Raw genomic sequence first — 14,047 nt, forward strand, 5'->3', positions numbered from 1 at the left:
AGTTTTGGCCAAAGTGATGGAAAATGCCATAAAAAGGGCTCAAATGGCAATCAACTGTGGCGGCGGCCATTTACATGACATCATATTCTCGACTTGATGTAAAAAAAATTAAAAGACCAAATAAAAATAATCCACAAGAAGAATCAAAGTTTTTCATTTTTTTTTAAATTACAGCCAAAAAACATCGCAAGGTTACTTTTGCGCCACCTTGTATAAATTTGAACTTATAACGATTTTCTCTTGACGAATATTTTTCGTGTCCATTCTTTTTGACCCATTTTGGCTACTAAGCGATGGCGATGTGCCGATTTTTCCGAGTATAGTTTGTAAAAGATTTGCGTGTGCGGTTTCGCAAATGGGGGATAAGTTGTTCTTGGCTAGAACTTAAGTATAGATTAGTAGTATTAATTGTGAAACTGGCCTTACGGCTTTCCCACCCAAACGGACTGGCAAAAGCGCTTCTATAGATACATATGCAAATGGTTTGATGTATGTATGTATGTATATATATGATTTCTTAAATTTAATTCAGTGATCAGCTAAATAAAATAAATAAATGACGTAAGAAAGCAAATAAGGTTGAAATAATTTCTCAAACGCATGAAATTAAATGCTAATTAATTAATACAACAATGTAATTATATATGTACGTATGTATATAGCGTGAGGGTTAAAAATATGGACGGTCCTTAAATTATTTACATATTTACTGTTCACAAAAATAATTAAAAATATTATTTTTTATAACTTTTGCTATTAGCTATTAAATTATATTATTTTTAAATAGATTTTTGTGCACTAAACTATAAGGAAAAAGTCGTTGAGTTTAAGCTATTAGAGGCTTAAAATTATCATTGATTTCAAATACGCATATGTACATATGTATGTATATAGCATATTTTTCAAAATCTTTAAGTAGATTGCAGCATACTACTAAATTTTTTTAAGACTTTTTGTGCTGTTACTTGTCTCCGTTAAGCAAAATACCACAAATAATAAATTTATGTTATATGTAAAACTTTTAATCTCATTTTTGTGCCAAGTTAATTGCTTTTTTATTGTTTTCTTTGCTTTGTGCGTTGCACTCGATGCCACTAGCCTAGCACTACCTCCATTATCATTAATAGATTTCTAAATTATTTTATTTATTTAAGTAAATGAGTTGCTTTTTGTGCATTATTTTCTATATACGAGTATGTATGTAAATCAGACCTTTTAGTTATGCGCTTGCGTTGACACAACATCAAAAGTTATTCTTATATTGTAAACTAGTAGTATTTCTTGCACTTTGCGGCCTAGCAAAAAAAAATTAAAATTTAAAGCCTAACTAATAATTATTCCTCTTAAACACTCTGTACTTAGCAAATTTCTTCATTTAGTCTAGCATTTCTTTCTATTAACTTACTTTAGTAGGTTTTTTGACAACTGCCACTCTACTTAACCTCTTCCAGTCTTTGTGTTATACGTTTTGCCTGCAACATCGCCATATTTGTTGACTTCGTTACGGCTGCACTTGCCGGCGTCGCTGTGGCATTCGCTGGTATAGTCACTATCGGTTCGGGTGAGGGCGACGGTGAGATTACGATCTCATTTTTAATGGTTAAGTCACTCTGCAATTTCAGTAACGCCGCCGCTGATGTGGGCGATGTTGGCCTCGAAATGTCCCTCTCCTGCGGTGTTGTATTCAAAATACTGACGCCATTATCCATGTAATCGTCCTGTATGATTGATCTTTGTTGGTGCTGTTGTTGCTTTTGTTGCTGCTGCTGTTGATGTGCAAGTTGCTGTTGCTGCTGCTGTTGTTGTTGTTGTACCGCAGCGCTTGCGGTGAATATTGCAGTTTGCATCTCTTCGGCCGTTGCCGCCGTAATCAAATAGTTTAGCGGATTAAAGCTGTTGGTGTCGCGCGCTACGAAATTCTCATGCGCCATCTTTAGATGATTCTTCATTTTATCCGGTCGTGAGAACTCTTTGCCGCACAATGTGCATGGAAACACTTTGCGCACCTTACCCTCGTGATAGAGGAAGGCATGTCGCTGGAAACTGTATTTGTTTTTGAAAGTCTTTTGCAAGTCCTCTTTGGCGCACTCGGTGCACTGATAGACGCCTTCGTTGATGCGCGCATATCGGAAGAGATCGAGCCCACGCACTGACATCTCGGTCAAGTGCTCGGCTTGGTCATCGATTGTGGATTGCGCTTTGCGGCGTATCCGTCGTCGTTGTACTGGGCGGCGGCTTGTGCCACTTGAGCGTGCATTCGGTGTTATCGTTCCAATCGTAGCGTTTGCATTCGAGTTCTCATTGCCCGGCACATCACTTATTGTTATTGTTGTAATAGCGACAGAGTCATCAATGTTACCCAGTGATGTGTCGGCGTTTTTGTAATCCAACCCGGCTGTCTCATCGGCTAGCGTCAATTCTGGCTCTGACTTGTCAGTCTGATCGAGTATGAGATCCATATTTGTGGGCGACATGCTATCCTCGCGCTGCAACTCCTGTTCGAGCAATTGCGTTTGCTGGGACGGCACTTTCTGTTGCTGTTGCGATTGCGCCTTCTTAGTTTGTGACTGTTGCTGCTCTTGTGCAGATAATTGCTCCTGTGGTTGTTGTTGTTGTTGTGCCTGATGCTGCTGTTGTCGGAAGAAATCGGCACTGGGTTTTAACATGGGATTCGCCGCCATGTGCAATAAGAACTGGTGGTGCAAATTATTAGCCGATGGTGGCTGTATTGCGTTGGGCGTCTGACGCTCAGCGACACTGGCGAGGGATTGTAGCGCTGAGCAGCTGAAATCAGTATTACTGCTGGGCATTGGTTCAATTGTCGTTGTGTTATTATTCGGTATTTCTTTCAGTCCGGCGCGTAACTGTTGTTTTAACAGTGAATTGGTGTTTTTGGTGATGTTCTGCTGTTGTTGCTGTTGCTGCTGCTGCTGCTGCTGCGGTTGAGCAGTTAATTGCAGTGAACTGCGCACTTTTAGGCCTAAGGCGGTGGGTAGATGTGCAGTGACATCCTGTTGCTCATTGAATTGAAGGAGTGATGTTTGTGTGGGTCCTGATTGTGGGTCATTTTGTGACTGTTGCTGTGGTTGGACGGTGGCCGCGGGTTTAATTAAGCCGAATAGTCTTTGTGATAATTCTGGAGATGTATTTATCAATTGCACTAAAAAGGTAATAAGAAAAAAAGGTTAATAAACAAAACATACATTTTAGGGTAGAATAGGGGGATTTGAAGGTAGTGCAAAGGAAATCCATGTGTTATGACAAAAATAAAGTATCTACGGAAAGTGGTTGCTGGTGAAAGTCACTGACAGATGACTTCAATTATTCTGACGTTGCCAGGATTACCAAAAGCCAAGTGGATACCACGGATACAAAAATATGGGCCTGCCCATGAAATACATATTAGGATAATTATTTTTTGACGTGATAACGTCTTATAATTCGATTTAACAGACTGCACGCACGAAAAAATGTGTCGTTACCTTGCACATTAGTGTTACCTTGCTCATTTGTCGTTACCTTGCTCATTGCCGTTACCTTGAATGAACTGCAAGCGAAAGCGCGGAACGAACGACAAAGCAAACAAAGCAAACGAACGGCAACGTTCGACATCTTGCTCTCTCCTACTTAAGTGCGCGTATATGTGTATGTATATGCGCATATGTACATATATAAATTCACGTATTTGTATTTGCATATGCCTTCTTATTGATTATTATTAATTTGATTTACTTGAAGAATTTAAAATAAAACCAAGTTTGTTAATAATACCTGTTGTTTTAATGTTATTATTATTTTTTGACGTGATAACGTCTTATAATTCTATGTAGCCGGCTGCACGCACCAAAAAATGCGTCGTTATCTTGCTCATGCGTCGTTACCTTGCTTGAACAGCATGTTATGTTATGTCATGATATGTTATGTTATGTTATGATATGTTATGTTATGTTATGTTATGTTTGTTATGTTATGTTATGTTATGTTATGTTATGTTATGTTATGTTATGTTATGTTACGTTATGTTATGTTATGTTATGTTAAAGTATATTATGTTATGTTAATGTTAACTCATTCTCTATATCCATACAAAATATCTATCAAACAAATAAAATTAAAATTTTGTTTTGAAAAATGCAACCATTCAATTAGTATTTTCTTATGACGTTATCACGTTAAACTATCGTCAGTAAACCGACTTTACAGACAACCTCTTTTTCTTTAATTTTCAACTAAACGACAACTTTTTATTTTATAGTTGGCTCAGCTCTGTGCCTATTTTTTAGTTTTTCAAGAGGGGGAAAAACCGTCAAACTTTTTTTTGTTGTTAATATTTTCTGAATTTTCTTCTATACCAATAATCGGGCATTTTCAATTAAAACTATTGCAGACTTACAGGTTTTTTGTGACTTACAGCATTTTCTCTTTTTTTTATATGAACTTAGCACTTTTTCTATCAACCAGTTTTTCAATAAATTTTTTATTGTTAAAAAATTTTTTTTTGGTCATTTTCGTTATAAATATATATTTTTTGTATTATTATTCATGATTGCGAAATAAGTAACCACCTAGTACAGTCTTATTTCATTGCTCTTAACAGAAATTACAAATTTAATTCGTAAATTTCTGTATTATTTATAAAGGAGAATAATTAAAAATTGAGCTACAAATAATTTGTGACGTAAATCATTACAAAATTCATGGTGGTCTTTGAGTAAAATTTATTTAAAAAATTTCAATCTTCGTTGTTGTTTTTGTGGCAGTGAGGTGTAGTCACCTATAGTCTTCGTCTAACTCATCTAACGGTAGACCCAGAAAATGTGCTCTTTCGACAGGTTGGTGGGGTTGAGAGGGCATGGGAATAGGTGGTTAGTATCGTGCGATGCGCCTTCACATGCCACACCTCGTGAATAATGGGAGTGATTCTGGATAAGTAGGAGTTTAACCTACTGTAATATCCAGATCGTAAATGGGCCAAAGTTAAGGAGTCTCACGAGTCAGCTGAAGCTAATCGTTTGTAATAGATGATGGTTGGCCTCCGATAACAGCTTCCGGGGCTCGGTAGTTTAGGAAGGTGGCGAGAGTCTCCTTATGAATGTCGTTTAGCGTCTGTTTATATACTGTCCGCTACAGTAGTTTCAGTTGTGTTTTATCCAGGTGTAGGTGAAGAGATGTCTTCTGTCTCGCCTGGGAAGTAGCTCAGGCTCTAGAAAATGTTTGCAGGATGATTCGTACGGTAACAACCTAGCAGAACTTGCATGCTGAGCATTTTGCTGTGCGCCTTGATCGGGAGCATGGAAGCCTTTGTCATTGCCCCTAGTGCTGCCGGCTATCGATTTAAGGACCTTGCTGCGTTTTTGGACCTTAGTGGCAATTGCGGTTGTATGCGCTGAAGATGAGAGCAAACTGTCCAAGGTGGCATCGAGTAGTATAGGCTGCTGACTTAAGATTTTGGGGACATTAGTTTAGCTTGCAGATCTATATTACGTTGTAAACATGAGTTTTTTTTATCCCGGTCTTTGCTCTCTTCAGTTCTTGCATCTTCTCTCTTTTGTTTTTTTTGGTGAAGAGTATGCATATTCTTCATGTGAGAGGTTTCCGACTAAAAACCGCGTACATAATCGCATTGGTGTTATCTTAGCTGCAAACTAGGCCAGATTTTTGGCATAAAGTTTTTCATAAAAAAAACCAACGTGAAAAGTCGTCGAATGTTCCTTTTGATTGAAAAATGAAAAAAAAAATCCTAAGAATTTTGGTGGTACGTGTAAGTAGAGAGTATTGCATGCTTTATTTTTCAGCTCGAAAAGAACAATTCAAATGAAACCCGAATCGTTTTCCTTAACACTTGTCTATCCAAAATTAATACAATGATAATTGAATTATAAAAAATTCTACACTAGTACAAAAGAACTATAAATGTCGCCAACAAGAGAAGAGATTAAATAAAATATTGAAAACATAACTACCACAGGTTAGTGTAAATAGTTCTTAAGCGTACATGTTTGTTGTCAGCATTAATGCGAATATCTCGTAAGCTCAAATGTAATCATTCTTAAGAAATGAGCATAGTCCGCTTATACCATAAGCAAAAGCTTACGTAGCTTAAAGTACGTTCACATAAGCAGGGATTAACAATAAATTAACCCGTTTACATAGAGCAGATTAGCTGCAAAATTAACAATCAGCTGTCAAGACTGTTTTGAAAGGTTTTTCTTCATAGAAATTGGTTTGGAATTGGAATATTTTATTGTTTTTGATTTGTTTAATTATTATTAACGATATGAAGAAAAGGCAAAGAGAAGCAATAGTTAATTTAATTGCGCTATAGACAGTTGGAGGAAATCCGTAAACCATGTCTACTGACGTTGCAAAAAATTATGGCCGCAATACGCATGCCCAATTCGATATTACATCTTATAATAAATCGTCCCCTTAGTATAACAATAGCCTATGTGCTCATAGGCTATTATTTTCTTATTGAATTTTTGGATTCTCCATCGTCGATTTTATATGTGGTCAAAATTTTGTCAAATTCTAGTTCCACAAAGTGGGTCAAAACGTCAGTCAAAAAATAATAAATATTTACAGAGATTTGAGTGAGAGCTACTTTCGACAAAAAGTTTGAAATTCATTTTCTCAAAACATCAAAAAATTTATAGGCTATTTTAATACTAAGGGGACGAAATAATAATAGGACAGAGCGACTTGCCACGCTTTTTTCTGTAATATGAATGCATAATTAATAATATCTAACAAAAATTTTATAAGAATTATGTCTAGAAAGCTCTTTTCTTTGCCACCGTCCATTTTATTTAGTTTTTACATTGACGTTTCACCTCATATTCGTAATAATAATTATCGATAAACACAGAAACACAGGATTATACCGAAAAATATATATTTAGTATAATCTAAGATTATTTTATAATCTCGGATTTCGGGAGAGAAATTTTGTATAGGAAATCTCGCTTTTTAATTACGAATTGGGAGTTAAACTCGAAAAAGTAGATACTCTAGTTATATGTGAAGCTAATAGCGAATTAGGAGTTGCATTTCTCAAATGAAGATTATTCGATTTTTGTGAGTTGCCACGAACATACGCGCTTTGGTATAAACTAAGATCAGACATAAAATATGCGCAATTCGGTTTGAACTTGCTGATGCATGAACAAACATTTTCACCAAATCTTGTATATCGACATGGTGCAGTTAGCACTAATCTTAAAAGGACAACTGTTAAAATTTCATGATATTCTATTCATTAGTTCGTGAGTTATTGCGCTAAAAGTGACACAACTTTTATTATTTTCAAAACAATGGATCAAAAATAATTTCATGTTTTAATTTTGCACTGCTTCTTGATGGGAAAAAATACCGTTCAAGCGAAGCAATGGCTTGAAAAGTGTTATGGAGACTTCACTCCATCAGAAACAACAATAAAACGATGGTTCGCTGACTTCAAAGAGAGAGATTGCGGTCGTAGAGACACCGATGATGCACAACGCAGTCGACGTCGAAATGCGGCTGTAATGCCAGAAAACATCAAAAAAATCCACAAAATTGTTTTGAATGATCGAAAAGCGAAGTTGCTTGAGTTAGCTGACAACGTAAAGATACCAAAAGAACGAGTTGACTTTATATGGCAAGAGCATTTGACTATGAGAAAGAGAGAAAAGAGACTTTATATGGCAAGAGCATTTGACTATGAGAAAGCTCTGTTCAAAGTGGCTGCCGCGTATGCTCACTGTTGACCAAAAACAAGAACGTGTTGATGACTCTGAACAGTGTTTGGCCATGTTTAAACGTAATAAACCGAAATTTTTGCATTCAATGTGTAACAATGGATTAAATATGGATCCATCACTTCACTCTGGAATCAAAACGATCGTCATTTGAGTGGACAGCAACTGGTGAACTTCGTCCAAAGCGCCCGAAGACACAATGATCGGCGGGAAAGTTTATGCCTTCGGTATTTTGGGATGTGTGTAGTATAAAATTACCGACTATCTTGAGAAGGGAAATACCATCAACAGTTAATATTATATAGCGTTACAGGAGCGTTGCAAAGGAGAAATTGTAAAGAAACGTCCGCATGTGGCAAAGAAAAAAATTTTGTTTCATCAAGAAAACGCACCGTGTCACAAGTCAATCAAAACAAATGACAAAACCAAATGAATTGAACTTCGAATTGCTCCCACATCCACCGGATTTTTCTCCCAGCGATTTTCATTCGTTTCCAAACCAAAAAAACCTACTCCCCGGTAAGAAATTTCGCTCGAATGAAGAGGTTATCGTTGCAACTGAGGCCTATTTTGAGGCAAAAGATAAATCGCTCTACAAAAGAGGGCATTGAAATGTTGGAACGGCACATGAGTGAATAAAGTTAATTTTGAACAAAAACAAAAAACATGTTTTCTTTGTTAGGCTCGGTACTTTTCAGCCCATGTGTTAGAACCGGAACCAAGAGTAGGTGGTAAAATTTGCTGGTAAAAAGTGTGACTACGCACAGCATTCGCCTGAATTTGCCAGTTACATATATTCCAAAAGTAATGTAAAAACTCAATTTGTGTTGTTTTTTTTTTTTTACTTTTTTAGTGCAACAAAACTTCTTTATTAAAATATTAATATTTATATTTTTCTTTTCAATGTAAATGTATGTATATGCCATAAAATATGTATAGCAATAAAAATAGGTTTTAAACATTGAAGGAGCTGACGTTGTGAGGTTTATTTATTTACTTGCAACTATTTTTATGTTTTTGTTTTGTTATAATTATTATTATTGATTAAGTTGTTATCAAACTAAAAACTAAATTGCACTAGCTACCACTAAAAACGAAGAAAATAATATGTATAGTAAACATTAAATGTTAGATAAATAAAAATTAGACGTATTGTATTTGTTTCTTTTCAGCTCTTGTATTTAGAATGTTGAAAAGTTGTTCGCAAAAGTATGCAACGCTTGATTGCTTATTTGCTGCTTTGCCGCATACAAAAAGAAAGGTTCAAAAATATTTATATGTACGTAGGTATATGTAAAAAATATTAATATTTTAAAGCATTTTCACTCACTAAAATGGAAAATATGAACAGGTTTTTGTTTTTTTAGTAAGAATTCTCTACTCTTGCTGGAGATCGTTTGCTACTATGTTATGAGTGTGTGTGTGTGTTTTTTGTTTTTTAATTTTTTACTCTCTTCAAATTGCCATTTCTTACGCGGTTATTGCAAACAAACGCGCTTAATACATACAAATTTGAAGTGTATTGTATTTAAAAAAATCGCACTCGTTTTTTGTTTATTTTGTAAGTATCGCATTTTTATTGCAACGTATTTTCAATTGGTATTTATGTAATATGTATATTTTTTCACAAGAAAAATAAGTGCACTTTTGTTTTTTATTTTTTAAGAATCGCCTTTTGGCTACTCTGTCTTTATGATAACAGCAATAAATGGTATTGTCACGTTAGAAGCGATTTTTTGTTTGTTTTCATTCGCTGTGTGTTTGTGTGTATAAATTTATTGTTTATTTTTCTTATTAATGTTTAAATTAATAATTATTGTATTTGTAATTCTTTGGCGATAATTTAAGCCTCCGATTTAAATGTATATATATATATATTCTATATATTCTTATGCAATTCATATACATTTATGCTTTAAATATTTGCTTTTTAATTTGTTGTTTTTATTATACGCTTTTTTATTGGTGTTTTTACAAGTAATAGTAAGTATCTGCTTATACTTCGACATTTAATAATGGGAATAAAAACAAACAAAAACATTACAGTTAATTAATGTACTAAACATAAATATATTTATATTTATATATATTTCTTTAATGAACGAAAATCGCTTATATGCAGCTATTGGATTTGCATTTTTTATTTATTAATGTTTTAATAGTACTAAATTTAAATTAGTTTTTTTTACCATACAAAGTAAGCAAATTTTTATAATATAATATTAAACTAGCTTCATTTGAAGGCAACAAGGTAGTTTTATTCATTCTCCTTTTAATTTTTATCGATTTAATAATTAATATTAATTTAATTTTTTAATAATTAATAATAATTGTAAATATTTTAGCGATAAAAAACACGTAAAATTAACTAATTGTGTAAAATGTGTGTTTATCATATGTCTGTCAGTGTGTGCTTGTTTTTGTGTAAGTGCAGTTAGTCGGTTAGCGTCGTGCGAAAATGATAAAAATGTTTTTTTTTTTGTTTCTTTCTTTTTAGTCACTTACGAACAGCCCAGACTTACAATATAGCATATTATTAAACTAAAAGGCCACTTGCGGTCGAATGCCGTCTCGGAGTTTAATTTATGTGAAAATTTTCATTTTCAGAATATTAAAAAATTAAAAAAAAAAACCAACTTAGATTAAGAAAAAATAACATAAAATTGCACAACTTATATTTAGCAAAGAATTATACACGGAGCTGTGGGCTTAAAAACAAATATTTTTAAACGTGCACAAAAACAAAAAAAAAAAGTATTATACAGTGTACTCTCGCTTAAGCGTACACCTAAGGGAATGAAAAATTTGTCCGCTTATGAGAAAAATATAAAAAAAGTTAATATATTATGGGACGGTTAACGTGTTGTGCGAGGGAGAAAGAAAAAAAAATAAAAAAATTCCTAAGGATTTGTGGTATGTGCTGAAAAAAGTGTCTGTTAAGAGGGAGTACACTGTGTATGGTATAAATAAAAGCTTACTAGAGATTCAATTTTATTGCATGAAAAAAAAATTAAATTTGAAAGAAATAAAACAGCAGTGAAAGACTACTTTTCGCGACAATAACTCAAAAATAGATGCTCTAGTTTTTTATTTGAGCTCATAAAATGCATATTAGCTCAACTGCTAAAAGGGCGTAATTTTTCAAAAAATGTTTATATCATAAAAATTTTATTTTGCTTTGCATTTACAATTTAAAAAAAAGAAGAAAAATTTTAATTGTTGCAGCAGGAAAAAAAAAAATTAATTAAGTAATCAATTAAGTTTTCAGTAACAGTATTTTTTTAACTCATTCAAGTGATTTTTTTAATTTCAATTCTCCATTTTTCATTAAAAATAAAATAAATAAATAAAAATAATTAGTCAATTGTGCACAAACAACACTTTAATTTTGCGTCCACTATGCCCACTTCCGCAATATGTTGAAAACTATAGTTGGTAGCATTAACATATTTTACATTGATACATTTTTTTCATTCTTTTGCTGTTTTTATTGTCACAAAATAAATAAACACGGAATCCCGGAATTGAAATGTTTCGAAAAGTTGCTTAATTGTTTAATATTTAAGATTTGCGTATGCAATTTTTAGACTAAGCGTAAGAAAAATTAATATTAAATAATTTAAAAGTGAGAAACATATAAACGTAACGAATTCGGGGGAAAAACGAAAAAAAAGCTAAAATTAAATTTAAAGAAAATGCGCTTGTCTGCAGCATATAATTACAAATAGCCAACGTTTTGAACGTTTTCTAACTGTTATTTTAACGAATTTTGAAAACAACGAAAGTAATGTCGCGCAAAAAGCGGTTCGTTTTGCTATTTAGCATTTGCAACTTTTTTGCTGCCTTGGAAGCATTTGCAACTTTTTTGCGCATTGGAAGCCTTTTCCTACTTCTAAAATTCTACCATTCAGACATGCGTGACGACTTTGTGTTTAGTAAGGTGCATGTGTGTGAGTGTGCATGTGTGTGAATGTGGGTTAGTCGCTCTGTCTTTTTCACATTTCTCGACTAACAGCCCCCACCCCGCGTTAAACAAATGGAAATATACATATTTATATGTATGTATGTCTGTGTACCCAATCACCCATTGTTATTATTGCTGGAGAGTTTACTATTTCCTATTTCCTATTTTTTGTTTTCTGTTTTTGTTTTAGTTTAGTAGTCTCTGATACGCTTGAGGCGTACGCTTATTGCGCTGCTGCCGTTTCGGGCAAACGCCCCGCTCCTAACGCCAGCGATGCTGTCGATGACGTCGACGAGGATGAGGTTGACGATGCCGCCGATGCTATCGCTGTTGACACACCAGCCGCGGAGTGATTTGAGCACTGTGTCGCCAAATCGGGTGGTGTGGGTGTGGACGCTGCCGACACTGCTGCCGATTGGGGTGCTGACGCAGTGGCTGCGCCCGCCGCAGCCGCTGCTGCCACAACTGCGGATGCGTTGGCCAGCGCTGTTGAGGGATTCTCGATTTTGTGTATGATCTTCACGTGCGCCGTCATATTGTCTTTGCGCGTAAATTCCTTGTAGCAGAAGGGACAGGGATACACTTTCACATTGCGTTTGTGTGATGTCACATAGTGGCGGCAGAAATTGCTAATGTGTGTGTAGACGCGCGAGCACACCTTACAGCGATACGTATGCTCACCCTCTTTGGTACAATAGTCTCGGACGGAACCCTCCGCTTCGCCTTCGGGTAGGGCGCCACCCGACGTGTTCAATTTGGTTTTGGCCGAAGGTGAAGAAACTGTGGGGGTGGTGGTGGTGGTTGTATTACCACTTAAAGCGCCCTTCAGCTTATTTGATTGTGTGGGTGTTTGGGCTGCGTTCGCATTGGCGGCAATGTAATTGACGTTGAACATATCCATATAATCGCTGGGGTAGTTCTAAAGAGAAATCATGCAAAATACACTTGAATACTGTAATTATGAAGCACATGGATACACACACATACCTTGCTGTCGGTGCCAGGGATATTGCCACTGCCACTGCTAACGCCATTTTGCTTTAATTTGGTACGCTTATTTACTTTCACCTTAGACACTTTGCCGATGGGTGTCAGTTTCGGTATGCTAACCATCGAGTTGAGTAGCGTCACAGCACCTGGCATGCCGCTGGCGCCAGCTTCCGCTGACATTTTCATGGCAGCAGCCGTAGCGGCAGCAGCTTCCAACAGTTGTTGTTTCTTTTGTTGAGCAAGCAGCAGTTGTCGTTCCACTTGTTGTTGTGCTTGGGCGGCTAAGGCGTTGGCGGAATTTTGTTGCGAAGGTGAGCTGGTGGCATTCGGATCGAATTTGAACTCAACAGGCTCGTCGTATTCGTCCAGCATCAGTTGTGGTTCCATGTACGAGGTGTCCATTTGATCATCGCAGTCGCTATCATTGCCATCTAAAATTGAGTCAATTGTGGGATTGTTTAGAAATAGTTTAATGTTGAGAATCAAACAAATATTTTTGAAATCAGGCGAATGAAAACACACCACACATACAGAGAAACATGCAGAAAGTTTGAAAATCCTTTTACGAAATTTCTACAATTTTAATTTGCAAACTGAAATGAAAGTTGAGTGCCCTTTAGTAGTGACTCATCTGAGAGTTCTGCTTCTAAACGCTGCTGCAGACGTGACTCTTAGTAAAAAAAATTATTGAGGCATATAATCAAGAAATTTTTTAAAAACTGGGAATTCAAATTGGTGATTTCTATGAAATCTACGAGCCCATTTTTTCATTTAAAATGCTAATGCAACGGCGGAGAGCGTGAGAAAGAGTTATTCTGAATGAAATTCGCGAGGTTACACTAACTGGACTTTAAGAAAGCGAAGTTAGATTAAAAAGGGTATGTCAAAAAGGACGCTTTGATGTTTGAAGTGAACAATTTCTAGACGGTAACTTTTGACATTTCACAAGTAGATAAATGTACCATTTTACAGGACAGAACAAGGCGTTAAAGTTATTGAAACTTATTATGAAAATGGTCTTGATCTTTAAGAAAAACATATCGCAAAATACGTGATTTTTTTTGGTGGAAATAATCGTCCGAATGTGTCGACAATTCAAAGGTTGGTGAAAAAATGTCTGTCGATGACAGAAAAAGGGTTGCCAGATCAGACTGATAATGGGTGGGCGAGTCCTTAAAGTGACTCATAACTGAATTATTCAATTAAGCCGATTAAATATTTAAGTTTTTACAAATTTTCATAGTCCATTAGTTGCAATCTCTCTTAAAAAGCTCTCAACTGCTCTTTGATCACTTCATCAAAAGGGGATATGTATTTTTTCATCTTTTTTTTTTTAACAATAAAAATGATTATG

At 35.3% G+C, this 14,047-nt stretch overlaps 1 protein-coding gene across 5 annotated transcripts in view; it reads right to left on the reverse strand.

Annotated features, from left to right (window-relative positions):
* Nucleotides 1-825: 825 nt before the first annotated feature.
* Nucleotides 826-14,047, reverse strand: part of LOC129236473 (protein tramtrack, beta isoform) — a 97,670-nt gene continuing 84,448 nt past the window's right edge. For 4 of the 5 annotated variants that reach the window (XM_054870894.1, XM_054870893.1, XM_054870895.1 and 1 more), the window contains exon 6: nt 826-3,160. In XM_054870894.1, the coding sequence (XP_054726869.1) occupies nt 1,434-3,160 (1,727 nt within the window). In that variant the 3' untranslated portion in view covers nt 826-1,433. Of the gene's footprint in view, nt 3,161-11,627; nt 12,623-12,690; nt 13,125-14,047 lie in introns of those variants that run through there. The other variant, XM_054870897.1, reaches the window with a different exon arrangement.

Source organism: Anastrepha obliqua, chromosome 1 (assembly GCF_027943255.1).
Source record: "Anastrepha obliqua isolate idAnaObli1 chromosome 1, idAnaObli1_1.0, whole genome shotgun sequence".
Classification (NCBI taxonomy): domain Eukaryota; kingdom Metazoa; phylum Arthropoda; class Insecta; order Diptera; family Tephritidae; genus Anastrepha; species Anastrepha obliqua.